Raw genomic sequence first — 27,668 nt, forward strand, 5'->3', positions numbered from 1 at the left:
CAGCCCCTCTGTGTGGCTTCAGATCACTCTGCCGCTCGGTCGGATGTGTTTGCTGTCAACCAAATTCGAATTTTTGGTGGCAAACTTGATTAGAATTTATCTCGAACAAACGCTTGACAAAGACGGAGAACAATAATAGAGGTAAATAAAAATCTCTCTTTTCTGCACTTCCCTTGGTCCACAAATAACTCTAGAAGCTGTACTCATTCTGCCACCTGGCCCCCAACCTCACCTCAGGTAAATCTGCTGCTCTCAACACACATCTACGTGAACGCGTGGAGAGTCACATTTCTGGACTAGGTTGCAACTAGGTCTACGATAAGGTTTTCAGAATGTGTGTTAATGACGGCAGGCATTTTATAAAATACATATATTTAATGCATACATTAAAATGCATCTGTTTAATTTTTAATTTTCATACTTTAAGCATAATTTGTTTGAATAAAGTAACATAATGGAAACTCTGTACTTCAACAATAGCTAGGGGAAAAAAATGCTTATTATAATGAAAACCTAAACTGCATGCAAATTGAAAAATGAATGAGAAAGTGGGGGAGAAACACCCACAAAAACTTTCCAGTTCCAATGTTATCTTTCCTCAAAAGCTCACAATAGTGCTACTGTGGTATCCACAATGTCCGGAACCTTCCCATCTTCAACCAGAAAGCATGGTGCAGAAGAAAAATAAGTTGAGGAGCACATTTGTTTCTAATGTGCCTACTACAGACAAAAAGAAGCGTGCGGGGGATTATGCGACGGTCATATCAACTTAAAGCAGATGTATTGCACGAGCTGAATTTCTAGGCGCTAGAAAAAGCAAGAAAACCAGCACCTCTCCTCTTCTGCCATGCCCTAACATCCAAAACATGGCTCAGCACTGCAGGACACACTCTAAAAGTACATCCTTTCGGGGACTGGGCTCCACCACCTGCCGATCAGAACTGCAAAATGCCCTTTGACTTTTACTTGCGTAAAAGCCCCATCAACATAAGTATGTATATGGCTACAGCAGGGACAAAAACGTCACCAGGTGTGAACGACTGCCTGTTGAGAAATGCCAGACTGGAATGTGCAACCCAACGTTTCAACTCAACATCAAACATCTGGACAAGGTATTTTAAATTGAGACTGGAGACATCATTAAGTACTAAAGGTATTGCTGAAGCAAAGGAGCATGGGCTATTCTCAAGTTCATGTTTACAGCTAAAGAAAAAAGTACATTCCTGTACCGAAACACTTACCAACATTACTGCTGAAATCTAAGTTGGTCACTCAGAGGTTTACTAGATGTCATCAGTTCCAAGGATCATTCCTAACAATCTCAATTCTTTCCCTGAAGTCTAGAGATTTCCTTTGCTGGGTGTATAACATTTAAAGACAACTGATTTTCAGGTTTTCTTCAGGAGCAGAGGACGCTACACCATCAGCTTCAGCAGATCTAGTACAACCAGTTTTGAAACATTCATGATAGATTTTGACAAAAGCAGGCGTTTCAGAGAAGTAGGCAAGAAAAAAAGGAAGCCACATGAAATGGAAGTACTGCAGGTTTCCCTACACAGTAAGTAAATAAAGACTCTGGTTAAATTTATGTTTCGTGGAAAACAATTTGACTACCACCCACAGGGAATAACTGCAGTTCTATAATATAGCTCAGGACAAACAACTTTATATAATGTAGGATGATGATAGCATGATGTCTTAATAGGATAATTCAGCTATTAGAACCTGTTTATTGCAACCTCACTGAACTGACTGTTTGGGAGAAGATTTTACATGCATAGGTGTGCTTCAGTTGATTTTTCTGGGTTTTGTTTATTCTGTTTTGCTTTGAGGAGGGAGGTAAATTATCTACGCGTAACCGTTTCTGAAGATAGGGACAAGGACAGATGTTTCCTCTATGCAAAACACGCTGGGGATCTTCTCTTTAAGAAGCTCTACAGCCCCCCCACATTTGCAAAAGCATCTGAGATGCAACACGTTCCCATGAAATTATGCCTAATTTTGCTCAAGCTGTTACCCTATGAAAAAGAGATCAAACCACTGTAGCTAAATTCCCTCAGATTTCTTCTCTGAGGAGGCTTAAGCCCAGAATTGAAAAATGAAGCTGAACTTTCCGTAGGGTTTAATCAAACCGGGCCAGGCTGGGCACAAAAGCTGCAAGGAAGGGGGATTTCTCTCAAAGGCTTTCCAGCCTGTTCTCTACTCGAGTGAAATTCTTAAAGTGTGAGATCTAGACCGTGTAAAATTAGGTGGACGTTAAGACAAACCATTGGTCAGAATACAATATAAAACTGTTCGTGTGGACACTAATTCTTGTTGATCTGCGTACTCCAATTTTGCACCCATTTTTCCTGATCAAATACTCGTGTGAGCAGCACCGACCGTTTTCTAAATGTTTGCTCTTCCTCTCTGCCCTTCTCTTACTCTGCTGCTTGTGGTTGCCCTTACCTTTCCCTCCCTCCAGGTCTTCCCCTTAATGTAACTTTTAGCTGCTTTGTACTCTTTCACTCTTGCACGGGGTAGTTCCTTTCCCCCCCTTAGTTTTACCCACACTTCAGACCAGAAAATCTGAATACAAAGTGTTACTGCAAGTTAGGAATATACAGGAGCCAAAACCAGGGCTGCAGGTGGGTACATCAATGTGAACGAGAAGAACAGAAACAATTTCCAGGACGAAGTTCTGCTGCGTATTTCCAAAAAGCAACTGCTCATATTTCATATTTTCACACTAATTAATAGGAACACTGCTAAGAATACCATTTATAGCACAGCATTTTCATTGAAATAAGCTGCTAGGCAGAGGCTCAACTACTATCAGTTTTCCATGCAAGTTCTTTCTATTAAAAACCTTGATAACATATAAGCAAATATAGACACTGCTGCCTTCCCCCTCTGCTTCAGTGTTGTATAAATACATAACAACATAACTGACACTCTCTTTAATCTCTACTGACTATGGTTAACGACCCTCAGCCTGACCACAGCTCCATTCCTACAGAGCTCTGCACTCGCTTGCTCAGCTCATGTAGGACCAGCTCAGGGTTTCAAGCACTTGTTCTTTTGCAATGTAAATGTGAATAACCCTCGCTTCCTAAAGAACTGAGAAATCCATGACAGAGTCTTCCCTTCACGTTTTCTTGCCTTGAGTTGATAGCAATGGAATCACGATTTCATCTTGCTCAAAGAGGCTCACCATTATAAAATCATTAACATTTTTCAGAGAAGACTCTCCAAGGGCTCAAGATCAACAGGATAAAATGCTCAAAACCTTTAAGACAATACTCTGATTAAATTGTTTCATTGGGTATTTTAACAACATAGAGGGATACATGATGGCTTAAACAAAGAACCCTGCCCAGAAATCTTAAATAATAAATTATACTGTAGCCATAGAGAAGAGCAATAGAAAGGGAATTAAAGGGAGGATCTGACATAAAAGCATACAATTTGATTGTTCACATTAGCTGTGTTTTGAAATACTACCTTTTTTTTTTTTTCTTGCTAGGGTAATCAATACAAGTGATATGGCAAAGGACACAAGTTTTCATTACTCTTACCTTTTATTAAAGACACCATTTTGCCCTTTCCCATGTATCACAGTGGAATTCTTTAACAAGCTTGTGGCAACATAGCTGAAATCATTGTCTGCAGATTTAATTCAGCATGAACTTTCCTTGCTTTTGCATATTGATTCGCATTTGGAAGAGTGCTAAGCGAAAGTCTAGCTTTTCATTTTAAAAAAGGCTAGAGAAATACGTATGCATACCTGCGTATACATATATATATACACGGTTTATATCTGCCAATAGACTTTTCAAGTGAAAAACAAACACTATCTCTACCATTTCATCATTTAACTGTTCTTAAAAAGCATGCAGGGTGATGTCTTAACTCACAGCTCAGTCCCTCTCTCCCTTTCACACTCTTTGGTTTAGGATCAAAAGAAGATTGCTGGTGCTTGTTCAGGTCTCCCTACACACCTAAACACCAGCCAAGGAATTAGGAGTTTTAAATGCTACAGGCAAATATAGCTCTAGGCAGTTAGTGTAAGTTTATTCATCACATATTTGGGAGATTTTTTTTTTTCCAATAAACTCTCTGAATGCCCTCCTCAATTGTGATTATGCAAAGCTCTCAGAGTAGACCATGTGAGGCTTCTAGCTAGCAGGTACTTTTTTCAAAGGGAAATTACTCATTTGTCTTCAGATAAAATTATTAATACATATAATATACTACTTGAAGTAGCTGAGAGACTGGAGCTGTATTCAGTCTTTGAAACAATTCTTTTGAATGAGTTAAGTAGGCAATATGCTGACACAGACAAAAAAACATAGCAACCCTTCCACCCCGTTCTAAGTTGATTCTGGTTCTAATGCCTATTCTCAGTTTGGTATGATTAGGCATATTACTGCCTGATTTGGCACATATGGAAGCAACTTCACTTGTCTAAAGAAAGAGCCATATTATTTCTTCTACGAAAACAATCTTTATGCCTTTTTTTTTTTCTTTTCTCCACACCTCTGACACATTTTTATGTTTTTCTCCAAGTACATTTGCATGCTTTTCCATTTAAAATTAAAACCATAAATAAGTTTGGTATCTACAGGTAGCAGCATCAAATGAGTGCAAGTAGCATTAGCTGTGAATTGTGAAGAACATAGAGCACGACTTCCCTCCCCCAACCCCCCAGTGAAGTAATATAGAACAGTGGCCTAGAAACAAAGAAGTAGAACATCAGATAAAGTTCCTGCTTGTACTGCAAATAGCCAAATGATCCAGAAAGACCATTATCGTTTTAAATAGGCATACAACATGTATGCTTTTTATACCTCAGGGGAAAAAAAAAATTGTCTTGGTGAGAAGAGAAAACAATTTTGTTTCCAAAGACTGCATTTTCATAATGTCACATTTTCAAAAACAAGAGTTTCTCAAAATACTGAGAAAGCATGAACTGCTGAATAGATCTGTTTTCCAAGAAATGAAGGGAATACTTGATCTACCCTTTTGTACAGAGCCCGTATTAATTACATTTTAAAGAGGAAATTTAACCAAAAAAAAAAATTGTTTTAGCTACCTAAAACTGAAAAAAACCTCTCAAAATAATAGTATTTATAGCGTTTTAAAAGATAAAGCCATCTTCTTATTACAGAAGTTTATCTTCAAGTCTGCTTTTCAAGAGCATTCTTGCAGACAGAAAATATTGCCATATAAAATCCTGGCAAAATAACCATAGTAAACAAACACTCCCCTCTTTTTTTTTAAAAATACAGATACTAAAATTTCATAAAACAAACAAATATGAACAATACAAAGGAAAACCAATAATGCTTATTTTTATAGAAATTCTTACTGGTAGTCTCATAAGTATGAGAATTGCTCTGAAGTCGCACATAAGTGCCTACGAAATGATAGGCAGTCATCCTTACAGGAAGCCTAACACAACTGCACCACTGGGGGGGCGAAATCTTTGCTAAACATCCACCACTATATTTTAAGATTTATTCAGTCGACACCTCATTATCATCTCTAAATCTAATGGGACACGAATGCATTTCATCACAGATGAAAATCTTCAGCGACTGCTAAAATGAAAATCAAAAAATTATTACAATCTAGTAGTTTGGCTTGCAGCATGCATTAATCAGAAATCATAATAAATCCACATGCTTCTTCAGACAGCACATTAGTCAAGCAGTTTTGTATGATAACGACATTGACTAATGGGCTCAGAGTTAGAAGGGTCAATCATAAACTCATCAAATGCTTCATTTAATTTCTTAATTTGGACAAACACAATTTGTTTATGGGAAAGATATCAGGTGTTCTTGAATGAATAATGGCTATGAAACCAAACTCCATTAATCAGCTCTTGATTACAAATGACTCAGAGATTGTTTGTTCTAATTTCATTCATTTGGGTCAACAAAGAAAACATGAGCAAACGAAACCACTTGGAGAAAATGGCACACTTAGTTCTCCATATTTAATAAAGTTGTGATAAATATTCTTTCAATAACTGTAAAACAAGAATTTTATTACCCACATGAAATACTACTCTTGGTTCAAGTGAAAAAATTAATTTATATATGATTTACAAGAAGATCCTGTAGGCACAAAACAAGATCTTCAGGTGCTGGACAACTGTACTCTGAAGTCAGAGCAACGTGCTTGTATTTCAGGTTTTCCTGAAAGGATAAATGTGAAAAGCACAAAAATGGCAGGTTTTGATTTCCACTTGCTGTGAAGTATTTCAAGAAAATGATGCAATTTTATATCTTCAACAAGTAGGCAAGTGAGCTTAGCAGAATGGACAGGGAACTATGAGGAAAAAGGGCCCATGGACCTGCGTATATCAAGATTCACAAATTTGTGCTGTATTTTTCCAGGCTTCAAGATTTTTAAACCCAGCCTGTATTGCTGCATGCCATTAGCACTGAGGAATAATTCTGCGCTTTGTTACCGTGCAGAAGAACAACGAAGTTTTTCAAAGTTTGTTTGCGAGACTTGGGGCTGTTTTCAGGAGGAGCCGTCACCGACGCCGTCCCGGACACCGCGTCCAGTTTGAGCTGCCCACCACCTTCAGCCTCGCGCCTAAGGATGAGCTCAGGCCGGTCCCGGTTTGAACCACCGCGTGCAGACCCTTGCAAGAACGCCAACTTTCCAGCACGGCTCCTAACTGTGCCTCACAGCCACCTGGGGGTGGTACGAGAGGAGGATTTTCTCTGACGACCAGTACGGGGAGATGCAAATTCCCAAACCCGTAAGACCGTCTCTCGGTGGAGATGCCTTTGTGTTCCTCTGCTCCACAACAGAATGGGCTGCACTGTACAGCATCAATATTAACTCCAGCAATATCTGGCTCTGAAACTTTGGGCATTTTGTGCAGTAGCGATGACAGATACAGAAATACCTACCCTTGATTAAAAGTCTGCCTTCTTCTGTGAGCATGTGCTTGAATACAATCACGATAGTTAATTCTGCATCTGCAGTTCAGGTACCTTTGCTTCACACGCGGCAACGCGTATTTCCAGACAACCCTGAAGTTCTCTCCCAGTTGAAAAATAACAGCAGATAGGGCACTGATTACTAGTTACAACTTCTAATCTCAGTCTGGAGCTAAGGAGGAAATCAGGATGACATGGTCACACATGAGACCAAGTTCTGGCACACGGGCTTCATTCCTGCTCCGTCACAGACCACCCGTGACTGTTGGCAAGTCACTGAAACTCCCCGAAACCGTGGCTCTACCTCAAAAGGGCACTGTGATCTAAAATCCACTGATAGAGAGGGAGTATTTATCTATTAAATTACAGGTGCCTCGGCAACACCTACCAGCGGGAGCATGAGCAAGGTCTCCTATAGCGACCTCCACACTCAAAAACTTGCAGCGTGCACCATCACGACAGTGAGAAGGAGCAAGGACGTTTTCTTTCTTTTCCACTTATTTCTCCCTTCAGCAAGCTGAGCGAGACATTCGGGCACGCTTCGCATCTGGAAATTAGACGGAGAGGCCCTAAACACTTCAACACACAATTCATGTCCACCAGCCAGAGCAGTGCTGCTGAGGGTATCAAGCACTTTAAAGCCCTTTTCTGGGTATCCAGGCTATAAAATCCAGCCAAACGCTCTCCAGTGTCACTTGTAGAAAACCTAAACTGAAGGGTGGTAAACATCCAAAGATGTACAAGGTATACTGTCACGGCGTATCTTAGGGGCACGCATTCTGGCTAATGCTTTAAGGACCACAGACCAAAGCAGGCACCTATACAGAGAAGATGGCATGACAGAGCGGGTAAAATACAAGAAATAAATATTTTGCTATTGGTATTAAGACATAATGTTTCCCAAAAGGCACGCTTAAACAGAAACTAGCCACACAACCACATATGGTTTCTGCAGGCAAAACAGGATATAATTAAATTACTGGGCAAAGTTGCTAAATATGAATTGATATAAAACTTAAGCTAACTGAAAAATTGTCTTTGACTTAAGATCAATAGCAGGACTGAAAGATTCATCTGCACATAATTAGCACACATATTTGCATCAAAATCATGTATACCATATGCTACAATATTACTGAAAACCCATTAGTTATAATGTAAGCCTGAGATACTTTTGTTTCTCCATAGCATGAAAAACAGGTCTCAGATAAAAAAAATCTAACAAAAAAAAATTCTAAAAGCTTCAGAATAATTTCTAAAGGCAATAAATGTTCATTAACTAATAAAGTTACTGTAAAGGCTACTTATAGGCTCTGTTTTACATTATGGCATCCCTACATTAGCAACTACTGATTGGCTTCTTAAAATAGAAAAAAACATACATTCTACAAAAATGGTTCAAAACATTATTTTTTTTTAATCTCTTGTAAGAGCCTAAAAGAGGTTCATGAAGTGAACGGCTTTTAGACACCAACACAATGGTATTACAAATTGCAAAAGTGAATTGTGCTGTTTCAAACACATTTTATTCTCCACCCAAATTCGTTTAATTAAAATTCCGCATTTTTTCAGCAATCATGAAAAATGAAGTTGAATTAATTATCGAAGTAATTATTGATTAATCAAGTGTTTACTTTGCTCACCAATGACACAAAACAGCTGCACTTCAAAACCACATACTTTGTAAGGACAAGACCATTAATATGTTAAAAAAGTAATTACTTGGAGTAATGACTCTTTTTTATATAGTTGTCGCTTTGCATGCAGAAAGTATTATTTTTTTAGTACTCTAATGAGATTATGTAGCTTTGCCAACAAATTAGGAGCAAGTAATGTATGAAGAAATGTATTTAACTTCCAGCTGTATAAGCACTTGTGCATGGCTATGGAGCTCATTGGTGTAGACGATCCAGGTGAGTTCAACTACTTTCTGCATCTTTCTGAAATTCAGTCTTAAAATACCTGCAGTTCTCATAAAACTCACAATAAAAGTTATCTACCATAAATTTATTCCAATATACATTTTCTTAGGTTGTTTTTTTTTAATAATTTAATTCTTATATCGCTCAGAGTCTGTTCAAAAGTGTTCTTTCTGCTGATGTCGTCAACTAAATGGTTTTTGACACAGAAATCTGCTGAGTAGGAATCAGCAGTTGACCTAGAAACTGGGTTCACTAACTCCATAATTAGATGAGTTTCCTAAATTAGCTAGTTTTCAAGAATAGGATGAAATCTTCCACCTTCAAATACGTACCTACAGCAGAAGGATACACTACGAAAATCTTGGGAAGTCTCTCTAAGCTGAGGATGTGCATCTGCCACAGTGATACTGTCTGAACAGAACTGAGCAGATGAAAACAAAAAAATTAAGCATTTCACCAAGAGTTGTGAACTAATCTGTAGAGTACAGGGACAGGATTATAGATGGAAGAATAAATGTTCAGATCCTTATGGAAAGGATGAGCTCACTGAGAGCCCTGAAGTCCAGAGAAGATCACCCTTTTCTGGAGCTATGGAAAGCCACGCAACCTTTTACTCCACAACTCAAGACAGACAGAGCATTCAGCACGTCAGATGGCAGCAGAGAGAAATCGGACCGCACGGCCTACTTGGATGATCTGGGAGACATTTCAGAAGTGTAATTCCAGTTCCCTTACGTTTAAAAGAACCGAGACAGGGAACAATAACAAACTTCACAGACTGGTGCAAACTCACTACAAATCAAAATTCCCGACAGGGTTTGCAGTTTTATAGACGCTGAAAGAACCACCACCCTTCCTCTTCTTACAGCGAGATATCTTCTATGAATTCTTCAGACATCAAGTGCTTTGTTACGAAATAACCACAAAGCTTAATTATCAAAATAGAGACCAGGACCATTCATCAATTTTTTCAAACTGTAGTCTTTCATTAGTCTATATATTATGCAAATCATATTCTTGAAAATTAAATCTTCTATTCATGTCTAGACTCCTGGAATATAAGGAAAAAAATCAAGACCATTTTCTCTACTAAAGAACACCTGTATTTGTTGTGATCTCGCTAGTACAAAGCTTAAAAAACCTAGAATGAGGCTGGGTAAAAAAGGCTGCAAATGGGAAATTCAGGTATGTAAACATACTAACGAGCACACAAAATTCTTGGGAAAAGATGCAGAGTTTTTGGATTCATTTTACTGGATGAAACTGCAGTTTTATTTATAGTGAGCCTGTAGAAGGAAGAGCCTAAAAAGACACTCAGAAGACTTTTGGCTTCCCTTAAGCACCTGATACCCTCTCCAAAATCTGGATGCAACAGAAATCCAGGTTCTTGCCTGCCTATGAGAGGCCGGATTTAAGATGGTGTTAAACACTTCCAAGCAATAATTTGTGACTATAACAACAAGATGATAACTTTTTTGCTGTTGTTGTTGAACAATGTCCAAAGGAATTCCATGGCATCAGCTATTTTTAGGAACTCCAGGAAAGAAGAAAAAAAAAGGAAAAAAAAGAAATAATTCACTGTAGAACAAATTGTTGAAAATACATATTCACTGAAGAAGAATAAAATGCCCTATGAGCTTCCTGTGTGAAGTTCTTCCTTAAGTTTCTGCATGATCTTCTGGCAGAAAAGTACTTCTGAGGGACTTCAGTTTCACTTGGGGGGTTAATGGAGCAACACAAAGGAAAGTAAAACAATTAATGAAATCCACAGATGTGGTTTCTTCTGTTTATCTCCAATAATGAACCGAGAGAAGTGGGGGGAATATTCAGACCTCCTACCAAAGCCTCTATTAGTTGGCTCTAAGTGTTTGGGCAGACAGACAAAATAAGACATTAGGCTGATGAACATAATTCAGATTTGGTACTTTGGGTACCAATAAACAGCGTGTTCGGTCTCTCTTTCAGACCAGCAGGAGAAAACATCACCCAGGTCAGATACAGCTGGATAAAAGCAATACTCTGTTGTTACTCAGTCATTCGCGATTAGTCATAAAAGTAGGAGTCCAAGAAACTTGATCGTTATCTCATTGCATCCTAATTGGTATGCACGAAAGGATCACCACGTACGCCTGCGTGTCAGTTAGAAAGGCTGCAGATGGGAGGAATCTAACTCGTTGCATTAGGTTTTTGCAATTCACAAATGCAAGACACTACTGTTTCATGCATTTATTTATTTCCTATATTAACCAATGACAAATAACCTCTCTGTTTAGTACAAACCACATTTAACCAAAGCGTTAGTCACTGCTGCCAGCCCAAATCTTGATCAGTGCCTATCATGGTTTAACCCCAGCCAGCAACTAAGCACCACGCAGCCGCTCACTCACTCCCCCCGCCATACCCAGTGGGATGGGGGGGAGAATCAGAAGGAAAAAGGTAAAACTCGTGGGTTGAGATAAGAACAGTTTAATAAAACAGAAAGGAAGAAACTAATAATGATAATAATAACAATAATAGAATGACAATTATAATAATAAAAGGAATATACAAACCAAGTGATGCACAGTGCAATTGCTCACCACCCGCAGACCGATGCCCAGTTAGCTCCTGAGTGGCGATCCCTCCCAGCCCCACTCCCCCCAGTTTATATACTGGGCATGACGTCGCATGGTATGGAATACCCCTTTGCCCAGTTTGGGTCAGCTGTCCCGGCTGTCCCCCCTCCCAACTTCTCGTGCCCCTCCAGCCTTCTTGCTGGCTGGGCGTGAGAAGCTCAAAAATCCTTGACTTGGTGCAAACACTACTTGGCTACAACTGAAACCATCAGTGTGTTATCAACATTCTTCTCATCCTAAAGCCAAAACACAACACTATAGCAGCTATTAGAAAGAAAATTAACTCTATCCCAGCCAAAACCAGGACAGTGCCAAACACTACACCTGTGTCTGTGGTTGCCCATCCCTGTACCAGTCAATTCTTAATGCTAACATGTGCAAATAAATAGATAATTACCTTAGTACTTGAAAAAAGCTATCATTGAGGGTGTATTGCGATAGCTAGGCCTCACATCTACATTTTCAGAACAACTGTTTTATCTTTTCTCCACCCACCTTCCCCTTCATTTCTCTCTCAAGTTCTCAGTCTCATTCTCAAGTTTTCTGTATCACTTGCTCACATGTGGAATAGAGAGGCAAAACAGCAAAACCTTCTACTCCTGACCAAACCTCAGGCATAAAGTGAAGATATAACACAGAAAGAGTATTGAAACGACAAAGGCATTAAGCAAGAAAAACCATAAATGGCAATTTCTTGGGGCTACAAGCAATTAATGCTTGTAGTTGAAACCACGGCAGCAATGGGAAGACAGTTTCTCCTCAATTTGTTTCTGAAAACATGAAAAAATTTCTGCCCTCTTCAGGACAACCTTGCAAAGTGACTTTCACGAAGTCCAACCTAAAACTTCTCTTAATCCACTTCTTTTTTTGTTTTGTTTGTAATGTTTTAACAGCTTGTCATCAGTATAAGAGCATGATACAAATTTCATCTTCAACAATTACTAGATGCTGTTTTGTAGCCTGCAGTATAACAAACCCCAAGGTCCTGATCCTGTGCCTTCTCGGAGTAAGGGAGCGGGAGGTTGTCAACCACAAACGCTTGCTGGCAGCAGCGCAAGTGACCAAATTACCTGCCGTGGGATGGGGCCAAGCTATTTAAAAGATGCAGCAATAATTAGATGCAGCTCTTTGCATCCTCTGCCCAGGTCCCTGGGCTCCCTCTGCGCTGGAGTCCGGGGAGGACATCCCACCCGAACTCCGGGGTGCTCGGGCATCGCGCTTGCCTGCGCCCACATACACGTACCCAGGTCTTGCTTGTTTGGTGGTGTTTGCGTCAGGAACAGATTCTTACCCATTCAAATTCTCCTTAGCTTGGGGTTCAAGAAATGCTACACAAAACACTTTTAAAAACATTTTTGGCGCATACATCCGTGTTGTCACATAGAGAAAAGGTAATTCAATAAGACATCTTTGCTCATAGAATTGAGATTTTTATATGAATGAAGTAAAATTCAATTATCCAAAGTGTCAATAGACACTACTCAGAACAACTGTTTGAAATTGATAGAAGTAAGGATTTTATATTAAATCAAACTGAGCATACCCACATAGTAAGTATATTCATCTCTTTTTCAATATTCAGCAACTTTTAAGCTTGTTATAAGTTCAATTTCTTACAATTTCTGGGGAAAGCAATATTTTAAAAGCTATTTTTAAATTCCCATGAAACAGGTAAAATATTTTACAGATTATTTCATCCTTTCTGCATGTAAGCCAACACGTTTCCCATCCTTCTAAAATTGTTTGCATAATTAGAAATTCAAACTAAGGCCATCAAGTTTTCAGTGGAAAGAACACAAATAGCAAAATCAAAAGTAAGAAAACCATAATCAAAATGAGAAATCCATAAACATTTTATAAATTGGGCATACAAAAATAGACACCAATAAAAGGAAATTTCGCATACTTGTTGCCACCTGCCTGCCTTACTACTTTGCATAGCTAGAAAAGAGCAAAATAGAGGCCATCCTATTTAACTAAACAGTTTTTATTAAAGTAAAAGAAAAGCAAGAATCTATGAAGTAGCAAGTGATCCTATTAGTTCCACCAGACTAAAATCATACAGTCTACGTATGTGGTCCTTTCAGCCACATCTGTTATGAGCCATTTTGATACCAGAAAGTAGAGAATATTTGACTATCTATTTATCAGGCACCGAGTGCAAATTAGGGGTTTTCTCCCCATGGGTAGATTTGAAAAATGCAATAGGTATTATAAGACACTTGCATTTTTACAATAGCTAAGGCCAAATATACTTGCTAGATTCAATAATTTTCTTTTTAAGGAATACATAAAACGTAATAAAGATGCATGGTACAAAATTAAAGGGAGGAATTTGATAGTATAATCCAAAGATAATGAGTTAAATATCCAATACCCAGAATTGCTGCCAAACAGATCTGATAAATTTTAAATGCTTACGATTTGTATTCATCTATCTTTACCGCATATTGCTAATGTCATATTAGCGTGTCAGTTCTAAAGTTTCCTTTAAATAAACTCTGTCAAGAATTCTTTGCACAAAAATGCTCTATTCTTGAATGCTCTTTCAGCCATAGATTGAAATGCAGATTCCAAAAATAGATCAGTCACTTATTTCAACTGTAGACCTTTGAAAATCCAGATCAATTGCCTTTTGTCATCGTCTTTATAAGGAGAGCAAGAAATTTCTGCCTATCATCAGAGCAAAACATTCAGACTACTTTGGTAAAGGCAGCAATATCGACAGTTTGAAACGTCCACATGCTATTTCACATCACTACACTTACAGTTTGGAATATTCATCCTTTTTTTAACCTTTATGGGAGAACACGGGCGCCGTACAACAATTTACGGCACACATTAACCAGCTTTAGAGTTCTGAGGTATTCTGTCAAGCTTCTAGCAAGGCAGGATTCGAAGCAGGGCGAACTTTTTCCTTAAAATTAGCGATAGGAGCGCGCAAACGTTTAACACAAAACCCCGGCTCAAATCTTCTGTGCTTCTCCGTCTCTCGGTAATGAAGTCTGGGAAAGAAATCACAGACACCCAAGTGGTTTGGCAACTGTAAGTGACAGAAGCTCAGCTAAATCCTCTGTTTACACTGGGGATTAGCCGGGTAGATTGTGCGCCGCAAACTGAGCTGTCGATGGTCAAGGGAACCTGCTCCCTGTCAGCCCGTGGGGCAGCGGCACAAAGCCCGGTCCTGGTAGGAAGTGACCCATAAACGTATCCCTACGAAGGATTTACACAAAGCCAGTCTGCCTCATAGAAACTCCATATGACCATTAACTGGCCTGCAAGGCCTGCCAGGAGGCCTAATTACAGGTCTACAGAGCCCAATAACAAAAGCTGAAGAGCTTTAGCCCAGGGATGATCTGCTTTATACTGACTTGAGAGAGTCCATATAGAGTGACAAAAAGAAAGAGGTTTAGCTTTAAAATTCTCCCAAGAGACAAAGCATTGTAGCTAAGTCTGGAAGGCCCACATGCAACATACTTCAGATAGGCTTAAACATACCACCCTCTCAAAATTAACATTCAACTATTGCCTGCTTAACATCTGCTCAAACATGGCAAGTTGCTGTGATATTGTTAGAGGATGCTAAAAAGGCTTTCTTGTATCTCAATATTAAGAAGGAAATAAAGTCGTGCAAATATAAATTTATAGCTGCGACCAACAACTTCTACTGAACGACAGCTTTTATAAATCAGACATCAGTTGCCTTAAAAATTGAAGTGGAATGCTTCAGTATCTTCAAGTATTGCCCTGCTTAATGAGAACAAAGATGCTGATATTAATCTACACAACAAAGAAAAAAAATTATTTCACAAAGTGCATAGCAAAGTTGGCATGAATGAAGGACTTGGAGACAAAACTTCTTGAAAGCGCTATACCACCTGAATATAAACATGGCCGTCTTCCCCTCCTCCCCTCACAAATACAGGTGAATATTTTTTATTTTACCAGTTCTCCCAGAATGAGAGACCAGAAGTCACAATTCCCATCCCCAAAATGCACCAGGAAAAAAAAAATCCAATTAAAGAGAGTCTAGTTTACTATTTGCTATCTTTTGTCTTTCAGAGAAATTGGTTGTTATTCCCTAAATTAATATCTAACTAAAAGCAGATTTTCCCAAGATACTAAATATCTACAACTCCTGCTGAGGCTGAGCAGTTGGCCATTGGACCTACCTTCCCTAAAATCAAGCATGTCTGGTGATGAAGCAAGCAGCAAAGAGCAAGGGGAACACAATAACGTATAATTAACTTTTTAGAACTATGGCCATTGTACTAGAACAGGACTTGGAAAAGTTGACATACTGAAAGCACTTTCAAACCTGTATTCTGTAAATCCATAACATAACTAGTGCATTTCAATATACCACTTTCTCTTGCTTAAAAAGCCACAGGGATAAAGCCACATAATTTCCATGTCAATAGGTTGACATGAAGAAGAAAAAAAAAAAAAAAAAAAAAAGAGAGAGACACACACACACCCCCCAACACCTTCAGATTGAGAAGACAACTCTAACATGTAAATATTTCACTGAAACATCAGGAGAAGAGTAAAGCAAAACAAGGACTGTCTAAACCTTTTTGTACCTAAATTCTTTGGGAAATCACACCCCTTATAAAGTGCCTCTTGTCTGTAGCGAATGTGGTAGTTGGCATGAAAGCAGGGTTAGCTGTTTTACTAGCCTAAAGCACACGAACAGAGTGCAGCCAGCTTTTGGACTGACATTTCCTATGCTTGGAGAAAGGTTGGGAATTCCTGCTTTGAAATTTGAACAAAATATCCTCAGACATTCTGCGCTCTGATAAAGGAACAGCCCAAATGCCTTCTTTTAAAAAATATGCGTGCATATTGCATACAAATACGTATCTGTTCCTGTGCCCAATTTGAAGAAAGCACCTGAACTTAAGCCCTGATATCAAATAGTTTTCCCTCAATTCTACATATGTTCCAGGTACTGAGAGAAGTTTCAAATGAAACAGTTATCAACAATAAAGAATTTCTCCCGAACGTGACTCTTCATATTCACACGCAGGCTGGAGGGAGAGCGCAGCAGCGTAGACAGGGCAGTATTCCCAGGAGAGTGCCAGTTAACCTGCCACCATTCCCGCGCTATGTTTAATTAGTCAATATAAGTCATTAAAGCTACATTCTATTACCATTTCCAGCACAGACAAATGTGATAAAAATTAACATCTCCACTTCAGCCAGGACTTGTTGCAAAGTTGTATCATTACTTACAGGCAATTTCTTTTCTCAAAATGAATGTCCAATAGCACACACACTCAATTTTTCCACATGTACACAACAAACTTAATCCCAGCCTCTCTTCCCTTTTTCAACACAATGCTTTAATCTACGGTAGCAGCACTGACAAAAGATATACATCGGAATTTAGACCATTTGATAGGGCTAAACAAAAGGGAAATATAGAGAGTAAAATAAAGAAAATAAATTTAAAATATCATGAGGCTATGGCGAATAGCAGATTATAAACTCAAGTAGCAGATAAATATACTGCTGGGAAAGGCCGTAAGCAAACTTCAAAACCCACCGTCAGCTTCAATTTAAAGTCAGAGTGCTCTTACAAAAAGCACTGGTATTTTATAGACAAACTAGCTTCGGTTTATGCACATAAATGTTTGTCCCCTTACACAGTTAGGTACCATTTGCTATATTAGCATTACGTTTATCCAAAGGCATTTCCAGTATATTAAGAACCAAAAAATTTCCTAAGTAAGAAAAGTACATTTTCTCTAGGTTAAGTCTTTCAAGGTATAGTAAGATATGGTAAGCTTCCGAATGAAATGAGCAAATATATTTGAATACAAACAATATATGAAAATGTTAGATTATCGTGGGAGATGGGATATTAATGGCATGGAAATGTCAGGGAAAGGGGAATGGAAATGCCAACACAAGAGCATGTCAATAGAGATGAACAAAGGGACCTTCCCACACGCCTCACCAACACTTGTTGGTAATTTTGAGCCATTGCAGAAGGTAAGACTGTTTTGTTTGTCCAAACCGTAGAGGAGTACAGTGTCATTAACAACCATTAAAATGTAGATAATACGTTTTGAATAAAGCACAGCTATTCCTATAATGTGTACAGCCAGGTACTCTACAAGTTAATTCACGAGTTTGAGGTGGATACTGTATCGAGCGCTACATAGGCAAACAGCTTTGTTCATCATTACGAAAGTACAGATTTAAATTTACATTATATTCCATTATATCATACAGCATCATGCTACAACAGCAACAACAATTAACCTGTTGATTGTGAACTCCTTGAAAAGGTGCTCAGTAACAGTCTAACATAGATGTCTTTTCATTTTTTTAAACTTAAAGGTGAAAAAAGTGCTGATTTTGCGATAAGTAAACACACAAGAAGATTTCGAAACAACATTATTAACATTTCCAACAGTCCTCTCACACCAATTTAATAAAAATTCAATTTAATTGACTGAATACAGGACTGGGGGAAGAAGGTAGGGGGACGATCTCATAAATGCCTGAGATTATTAAGACTTAAATAAAGCCAGGAAAGAACTTCTTTCTGTATTTTGGATGTAAGAGAAACAAACAGATTAACTCTGGAGTTATTTATGAACAGCTTGTAGCTTCAATCTAAGTTTCAGACGTCAATTGTGAATATTTGAATTTAACAATGTCATAGACCTCTTATATGTTTTTGGAAATTTTTGGGACCCAGGTCATGATGATATACAACCCATAGATATCTTTTATACATTTCCCAGGTGTTAAATTAAAAAATGAGGTGTGATAGATGTGAGTAGTATACACAAATTGTGCTTTTTTAGGTCAGTGCTGTCACATCTATTTTATAATTATATGCTTCAAAGATTTATTAAAAGTTATGGAGAACAATGAGTGCATTTGAAGCTATACAATACAAAAGGCTAGGTGCATTTTTGAAAAAAAATATCAGCAATGTGAAAAGACGGGTATTCCTTAAAACAGAAGGTTTCCGTAAGGGGAAAAAGTAAAAAATGGTGTTTCTTGGAAATTGCTGTTTATAGGTTAAAAATACATATATGAGAGATGAAAGCTGAACTAAAGACAAATATGTATTTATCACAACGTGTATGAGACACTGAAAGCTTTCCTTTTTGCATGACAAACTGACAGAGTTTTAATAGGAAAATTAAAATAAGATACAGAAATTAATTAGGATTACAAACCTCAACACAGACTACCACTTCAGAGCATTAAATCATTATTTTAATAATCTGAAGACAAATGCAAGTACCTAAGGAACATCCACTAATGTTCTATAAAAGGATCATTAATAATTTATAAATTTATTATTATTACCACAATCCTACTGCAGTGGAAGGTTCTCGAGTAACGTTTTCACAATCTTAGTGCAAGCGCATCAAAACGCACGCAGCTCTCGTAAATAACTGTTTGGAGAGCGGGTGAAGAGAGGATGCAAACCTCTCCATCGAACCCGGCAAGGAGCAAAGTGGACCTCGGTCTGAGTTACACCACAGGTCGAATCCACAGCGACTTCCACAGGGGAAAACCTGGGAAGCGCGTGTCAAAGCTGCGTACTGAACACTATTAGATTAGCAAAAATAAACCAGAGAAGTGGAACTCCTGCCCATTTGGGAACAGCCGTGTCTCTGAGCTTTAACGTGCTTTCAATACAGAGCTGGCAAAAAAGGCAGGATGAAAGGAATGATCTTCTCGGCTGTGGTATAATAGGACAACGATTTCTTTAAAGTTTTAGACCTTCCATCAAACTACAGGATTTCTCCAATTTTTATTTATAGTTAATTAATCCAAAATTAAAAATAGTTACTCAGATATGCATCTTGCCTTCCTTCTTACTAGTGCCAGACTAAATCGGAATGTTTCTCTTTGTAGAGAACGACTATGTAAGCTCAGCCTCTCGATTTGAGCCTTTTGGAATGCTTGCTACATATTTCAGCTACAACTTCAAACAAATGACTATAGATATATACATGCACTAATTCAGTTCAGTGCTAAAAAAATAAAGAAACAAAAGCAAATTTTTGAGAGTAAAGTCTCAGCAGCAGCATGAAGTCCGAATGCTGGTTCTCAACAGCAAAAAAAAATTACATTTTTTATCTCCTTACAGGAATTTACTAAGTGCCAATGATGCTGCACACCAGTTTCATCTTAACCAGGAATTGAAGTGAGCTATGGAGAAAGAGACTTAGCATTTGCCAAACAGAAAAGGATAAAATTACTATCTGATATTACAGAAGTTAAATACGAGAAGAATATAATTTTACTTATAATAGCAACACTTACCAGCTGCCTCAAGAACCAGCTGTAATCTTGCTTTGGCCTGTTCCGCAGGAGTCTGAAAAGAGAGGATTTATAAATCTTCAGAACTGTTTGCACATCCGACACGCAAGATCCCCCATTACCGACCACGGCACTGCCACCGCCAACGGGGAGCTCTCTCCTCCGCCAGAGACTCAGTCCTCCACGCCATCCAAAGAAACTTCCAGACTGAAACTACTACTCTCATACTTCAGTTAGAAACTATCAGGTAAATTTTCAGAACGGACAGAAAATACCGTCCCGATTAGGTAGCGCTGTGGCACCCTGACCAGCCGGAGCACCCACCGCCACGGCCAGGCTGAAGCCCACCTCCAGCTCCTGCCCGAGTCCTCCAACAGCAAATCCGCCCCAGCTCCTTGGTGACCCCGTTACACAAAAACACGTGGCTACATAAGCATGCTCCAAATCTGGTTTTAATATGATTAATATGGTGAGCTTTTCACACTTCTTCTGTTATCTGTTTTGATTTTTTCCTCTCCTTAAGGTATTTCTTCACATCTGTTGGGTTGAGGAACATATTGTTGGCTGTGTACCCACTATGCTAATTATTCCAAGTGATGTTTTACTGTGTCCAATGTGCTTGCCATCCCTCTAATTTTGAAGCCACTCAAATGTTTTCACAGTTAAATTTATACACAAACCACATTTGTCACGGAGTTCAGAAGTTGATTATTTCTGTAAGCATCTGAAAAGTTTGGGAGGTTTCTGCTCTGCACTAAAAACAAAACATGATGGAAATTTTTGGTGTCGTTGTTCAGCTTTGAAAACTCTTCTAGGCAGATATTGCTACTAAAACATTTCTTCTGATAACCAGTCTAAGTGTACACCCTTCCAGTTTCACCCCATTAGCCATACAAAAGTTCATCAAGGTAATCGGGCAAAGCTCTTCGCTAGGAATGTCCCAACCAATGATGCTCTGTGGGGCAAGAGAATTTGCTTTTCTCAAAATCTCTCTCAACCAGAGACATCTCAGATTGCATTGTGCTTGAACACAGACTTTCACAGCAGGATTGATATCGTCTTACTGTAAAATATAATCTGTATAAAATGGCCTCCTCCTACGAATTCATAAAACCCCCACTTTCTGATTTTTATGGGTTTATTTCTTTTTATTTATTTATTAATACTTTGTTTTACATTACGTCTGTACCTATTAAGAGGATAACTGACGACAAAGAACAATTCAATTTCTACTACAAGAATTTACAGACTGCTCCTTTCGTTAGCATGCAATATGAAAGATGTTACATTAATCCGCAGATTGAAAAAGGAAATTTAAATGAAGATCCAGATCTTAGTTGTACAAAGGTCTAATATTTTTAGTTTAGAATTTTGCTAGCTGTTTGCACAAACCCAAAATTATTGGGCAAAATTTATTGTTATAACTACTATACCAATGCTACCATTAGAGTTGACCACTAATCTTGGTGGCAGCAAGAAAAATCTTGAAATTTATTGTAAAAATATCTTCAAATTTCTTCCTCTTGCAAAGAACTAATTATTACAATATGTTTTGGCATATTAAATACATCACTAGAAGAAAGAAAGGAGAGGAAGAAAAAGATCTGCTTTCCATCCAGAACAAACTTGCCCAACCTACTAAGTTTCAGAAAAGCCATACTTGGGTTTGCGGTTTTTCCATTCCTATGACAACTTTAGATTTAAAAAAAAAATAAAAATCACCAGGGTTACTTCAGTATGGCAAAATACTGCAGTGCAATTTAGCAGAGAAGGAAAAGTGTTTGGTCTAAAATACTACCTGCGCTCACGTCTTCACATGAACAGTGCAAGTCTTTGTGCAACCCCACCCATCGGTTGGGTTCTGGCATCCAGCAACGCTTACATTACATTAAATCAGTTTCCTATATTCGTCTTGTCCGTTCTGTAACAAAGTGTTTGATTGACTTTAATGATCCACCACCCTTAGCATGAAGGGCACAGCTCTGCCTGGGCCAAAGTGCATCCCCACAGCCTCAGCGGTTTGCTCGAGCATCCCCCCAGGCTGCGACTCGCTCCTACGGGCTGCCCAACACGGGCAGCAGCACGAGCCGACGCATTTCTAAAGCGGCTTTTTTCTGTAAGACTGGAGCGTGTCTCAAACGCTACGGGACTGGTTGTGTTAAGAGATACGGTTTTCTATTCTTAAAGCAGTTATCCAGTTAGATACTTAACAAAATATACACAGATCTCTCAAATAAAAGGATCTCTTCTTTTTGACAGCGGAACAGTCTGTTTAGTGCTATAGACCGGAGAAAGACATGTTTCACTGACAGTTATTACTGTATTCAGAGCCCACAGTGGCAACATCTAACACCACCACACCAACAATAATTCCCTGAAAGAGCAAATATTAAACCAGGCTCCAGACGGAGGAGAAGGGAAAGCAGCGAGCAGCGGTACAAGCGATGCCTTCCAGCACTAAACACAAAGCTCCACCAGCGCCGACACAACCGCTCCCCCCTGCTCTGAAATGCTCCACACAGCTCAAAATGCTCTTTTCCCACTCCTCTCATGCAGGTACGAATGCGTCTTGTCGGTATAAGGTAGGCTGCACTAAAATTCTTCTTTTACTCAGCAATATCCCATTGGAAACTGCACGCGCCATTGCTTTGCAGGCATCTTCCCCTTTGCCCTGACCGCAGCCCTAGCACTAACTGATACTCAATTGCTTCGTGGACGTTGGTATACCCACAGGAGAATTTCGTATAGATGCCTTTCTATTATCAATCGATATGCCCTAAACAACGAATGGATAAAGGGTTCTTAAATAAAGGTTACTAGCTGGGCTCCAGAAAGCATTTGTCCAACTGGTGGATGAGGCCAATGCTCTGAGAAAATGGACAAAGATGAATTCTTCTGAAAAATCACAATTAGACCCCCAAACAAGCCGTTAGCAATGCGTGAGAAAGACTGACTAGTGGAGGTTAGTATTGATTTAGAAAACCATTAAGTGACAAACTTCAGAAGGACCCTCAGGAAACTTAAAAATGGTGAAATGATTGGAGTAGGAAACATTATCAGAGTGATGTCGAGCACAAGTTGCAAAATAAACCCTCATACTTTCCTTACGGTCTTAAGCACAACACAGAAGGAAAAGAATTCAAAACAGAGTAAAAAAAAAAAAGAAAAAAGTACCAAGTATTTATAGAAACAGTTGATGAAGGTGACCACTACCTGTAAAAGCAGGAAAGGAATTCCCTAACAGGTACAACGTAAAATGACAGGAGGTGTGTCAGGCATCCCTAACAGCGAATTTTACATACAGCAAAAAGTGTCTCGTAACACACTGGAATTATGCTTTAGAAAACTATGGTACTCTATAGGATACCATAAAACAGAAATATCCATGTGATTAGCAGTTGTTATCAATATGTCAAGCAAAAATTTGATTATATGTATTCAATTTTTAATGCAAGCTTTTTAAGGAAGATGTGGCACATCCTTCTTAACTTGTATTTCTTCACAGTATGTCTACTGTATTACATTGCTACTGCTTTCATAAATAGTATATTTTTAATAAAACTGCACTAAAAACAGCGTCTCATAACTTTAAATTTGGTGCTTATCATGTAAAAAAAACCCCACGCAAGTTGCTTGCTGCTAGCAGCTACAGGAAGCAAGTCATGTGCTCAATGGGCACCTTCAGACATGCCATCAGTGTCATATTTTGCTTTCAAAATAGTCAATTGCAAGGGAGATTCAGCTTTTAAATTTTACCAAACTAATTATCAGGTTTGAAACAAACACTTCAATTCAGCTACTAGATTTTATTTCTAAAAATCCTCCTGCTACTTGTGAGGCATGATAAACATTTTTGACTGAAAAATAATATTAAAGTGAAAATACACTTGAGAACATTGAGGAAAAAATTTGAGAAACATTGAGTTTAAAAAGAGTCCAAACTTCCGTTTGACCTAATGACTGTGAATATTGTTAAGTAGTGCATGTGGCTCTCGTCAGCATTGGAAAACATTACATTATCACAAGATTCAAGCAGTTAATGATGCTGCAGTATTCTGAGTTGCAATGCTCTCTTACCTAATTTTTATGAATATGGAATTTTCATCTTGAATATGTCACTGGCGTTTATTGTCTGTGCTAAAACTGGACACGTTCAATTCCTCCTATTCATCACTAATGACATTGGTTGGGTATAGTTTAACTACAGGACTTTTCTCTCTTAGAACATCTCTATAAAAGCCTAACAAACCTTGGTGTGATGGTGATCAGTTTTTGTGGGTTTTTTACACAAATGTTTTATCTTCCCATTTGATAAAGACAAAAATAGCAGTCCTTAAGCCCTCTACATCTCTACCAACAGAGATGTGACAGCCCCTAAGTGCCATGCTTCCCAGAGCAAACATGATCGACATTCCTTAGCTGTCTTAGATACACGTGCTGCCTGAAATTATAATTTAATGTTCTGCTTGCAAAGAGGATGTAGGATATCAAATTTGTTTAACACAAATAGTCAAGTTCGAAATTTAAAACTTTTTCCACTTACTAATAAAACCAGAATTTCCTACAGGCAATATATTACGTTAGAAAACTATGAAGCTATAGATCTCCCAACTTTGCAAGCTAGTTTGCGCATAGCAGGTTGAAATGTCTTAAAGTTATGTCTCTCCCTGCCCCTGAAGAAAAGGTTTGTGTCCAGGTTTCTTCCTGAAGAAAACTCACGGCCTCATGGCCAAACGCCATTGTAACAGTGGCAGTAGAGTATGCCCCTGCTCGTATTTTAGGGATGATATTAGCACAACCACACACTGCAATTGAAAATAGAATCTGAATTGTAGTCGTGCCAAATACAGATTTCCTCAGCAAGATGTTATTTCCCCAGGTTCAAATTGTTCTTGATGCAAATGTATACAGTAAAATTCCAGTTTAAAAAAATCAAAACAAATCAAAACAATACCCAAAGGACTCAGCAAATAAACACTAATTAAGTAACCTTATATATGTTTTTGAAAGCTCAAATCCATCTTGCCATTTTAACTCCAGCCTATCATCAGTTTCCTGGGGACATTTATCTAACCCTTCCCAATGCCTGATGAGATGAAAAGAAGGTTAAGAAAAAGTGTAACAAGAAAAAGAAAGAACAAAACATGAGTTTTCTAGTTGTCTGAAGAGATGGCTATCCAAAACTACTGGGAATACTTCCAAAGCGGGTCAGAAACCTAAAGCAAATCTCGTTTGCAGTGAATTCCAGAAAAAGAAAAGTTGGCGAGGCTGAGAGGATAAGAGAAATTCCCCAGCGTTACTGCAACCATGACTCTTCTAGAGGCTTTATCAAGTGATTCTGCTTGTACATTCTTCTCAGGCTTGCTTTTCACTCAAAACCAGAGGAATTGAACAGGGGGAAAAAAAAAATAAAAATAAATATTGAAGCTAATCAACTCTTCCCACAATTCAGGAAATGCCGGGAAGTGCAGTCTTCTCGCATCTAAACCTGCAAATCCTTAATTGTTTGAGACTCTCGATCTCAGCTGGTAGGCAGGCGCGCGCACGGATGGTGGGAAGGGCAGGAGGCGAGGTGGTGGTTGGTTGGGATGAAGGGGAGAGCTGTGTTGCAGGGATAACAGCAGCAGCCCTCCCGTTAAGAGGATGGAGGGCACACGGGTAAAGGAGAGGCTCCGCAGAGCAAAAGGAAAAGCGATCACATTAATATACTGTCTAAATGGTGTCTTCAGTGAAAAAACCACCACATCTCCTGAGTCTATTCAACCTCCTCAAACACACTGACACAGCAGCTTGGAAAGACAAGCTGGTGTTGTCATTGACGGGCCAAAAGCTTTGAATTAAAAAGTCCCGCATAAGAAAAGAAAAGAAGTAATCAGGGCACAAAACAACCCCAGACCTCTTCTCACAGGTATTAGGAACCGCTACCTGTTCCTTATTAAAATGGAGACTGGTTTTACAGCTGCACTAGGGATCTGGGAAAGACGTTGAATGATGGCATTCCATCAAATTTACAGGTAAATACAGATTTTAGGGGTACAGCAGACTGACAGGCTTAACCACATCAAGTGATAATAGGAGCACAGAACGGGAGAAATTGTAATGCTGATAAATACAGAGTAATGCACATTGGGGAGAACTTCTCATCTACCTTACTGCCTTCTCAAAGAACAGCATCAATTCAGGAAAAAACAGTTTAGCATCGTTGTGGGCAGCTAAAAGGAGACCTCAATGTATATCAGTAATGAGAAATGACAAGGAAGAAATGACAAAAATTAAACAAAGGGGATAGATATGTAATTTCATTTTAATATATTCTGTAAGTCAGTGGCCTGCCTTCACCTGAAATATTATACATCCCAATTCTAGTAAATCTATCTCAACAGAAAAAGAGCAACAAAGAACCCTAACCCCAGCTATCTTTTAAATGGAGTTTGATCAAATTATGGAAAAGATTATGTGACATGTTTGTTTAGCATAGGGATGGTTGGATTCCTTTTCAGTCATTTATTCCTCATTAGGAGATTAAAAAAACCATGAAAATTACCAAAGAAATTGAAAATAAGGAACTTATTTGTATTAGAGAACACCTCACAGGACCATACAATATTTAAAAAAAGAGGAGATTGAGAACTTGTAATCATCACCTTTTTCTTACATGAGCCAGAGCAAACAATGAATTTGAGCATGGCAAATTCAAAATTGACAGAGGAACATTTTTTCACATTAAACACAAAAAAATTCCCAGAGAAGAATTCATAATATGACTTAATAACAGAGAATCATAATAAGCATATCTGGCACTATTTGAATTAAACTTCTACATTTTCAGACATAAATCAGCTTAAATGATTGGATGTTAAAACGATATTTACATCTAAGTCAGTGTTTCTTTGCTGATACGATCAATCAGTAATACACTCAGATATAGGCTATGGTAGGACCAGTGTCCTGACCTAACATAGATCTACCTGTTCTAAAAAGAATGAACGTTTGAGAAACTGTGGTAATGTATAAATGGGGAAAAAGTACCCAGTAAGAGATGGCACTGATTCTGTTCACTTTACAAACAAGTAAGATTTTTCCCAGATTGCTTCCTGCCCAGAACTATCTTTCTATTATGTACCACAAAGAAATGAGAATTTGTCTTTACTACTATCCAGCTGACATATTAGCTGTATGAAAGTGTTCAGCAGCTAAAAATGAAACACACAAAAATTACATTATATTGACACAGCAGTTTGACACTAGTACTACTATGGAGGATGAAATTGGGGAAAGAAAAGGGAAAAAAATATATATCTGAGGAATTGTCAGGCTGTTTAGAGTCTCCAGGAAGCACAGAAGACAACTATAGATACTAACAAGCAGGAATATTTTTTTATTGCAAAATCCCTGGTAATTTCTTACATTCGATAAATAGCCTGAACAGGAACAGAAAACATTTTAACCCCAAGAAACAGTTCATACTCCATTTCCTAAGAACTTTAGGCTTTTTATGGACCTCCCATCAACACATACTAGCTATGGTTTAAGGCAAACTACTACAGTGTTCTATTACAGCGTTGAAATAGAATGAAGCGTAGCAAAATTGTTGATCTTAAATGTTGTCAGACCTACACAATTATCAAAGCACGATATACATGAATTATAGTGGAGAAAAATCATGTAAAGCATGGAATAAGAGCGATATCTGTCCATCAAATACACAGACGCTTTTGGCATTTCCATACAAAAAACAAAGCAGCCAGCATCAGCAACATACTAACTAGGAAAGGGCAGTCATTATCCCCCCCAAAATAGAAGAGGAGCCGGAAAAGCCATTTTTCCCTTTAATGTATGTCAAGGCCACAGAAAAAATATGACTAATGATGAAGTGAGAAGTACAGCTT

The 27,668-nt window shown here is 38.4% G+C and overlaps 1 protein-coding gene across 5 annotated transcripts in view; it reads right to left on the minus strand.

Moving 5' to 3' along the window:
* RSRC1 (arginine and serine rich coiled-coil 1) overlaps positions 1-27,668 on the minus strand; it is a 174,681-nt gene that overhangs the window by 58,613 nt on the left and 88,400 nt on the right. For all 5 annotated transcript variants that reach the window (XM_049803408.1, XM_049803406.1, XM_049803407.1 and 2 more), the window contains one exon: positions 19,783-19,834. In XM_049803408.1, the coding sequence (XP_049659365.1) occupies positions 19,783-19,834 (52 nt within the window). The remainder of the gene's footprint in view (positions 1-19,782; positions 19,835-27,668) is intronic.

This window comes from Accipiter gentilis, chromosome 6 (assembly GCF_929443795.1).
Source record: "Accipiter gentilis chromosome 6, bAccGen1.1, whole genome shotgun sequence".
Classification (NCBI taxonomy): Eukaryota; Metazoa; Chordata; class Aves; order Accipitriformes; family Accipitridae; genus Astur; species Astur gentilis.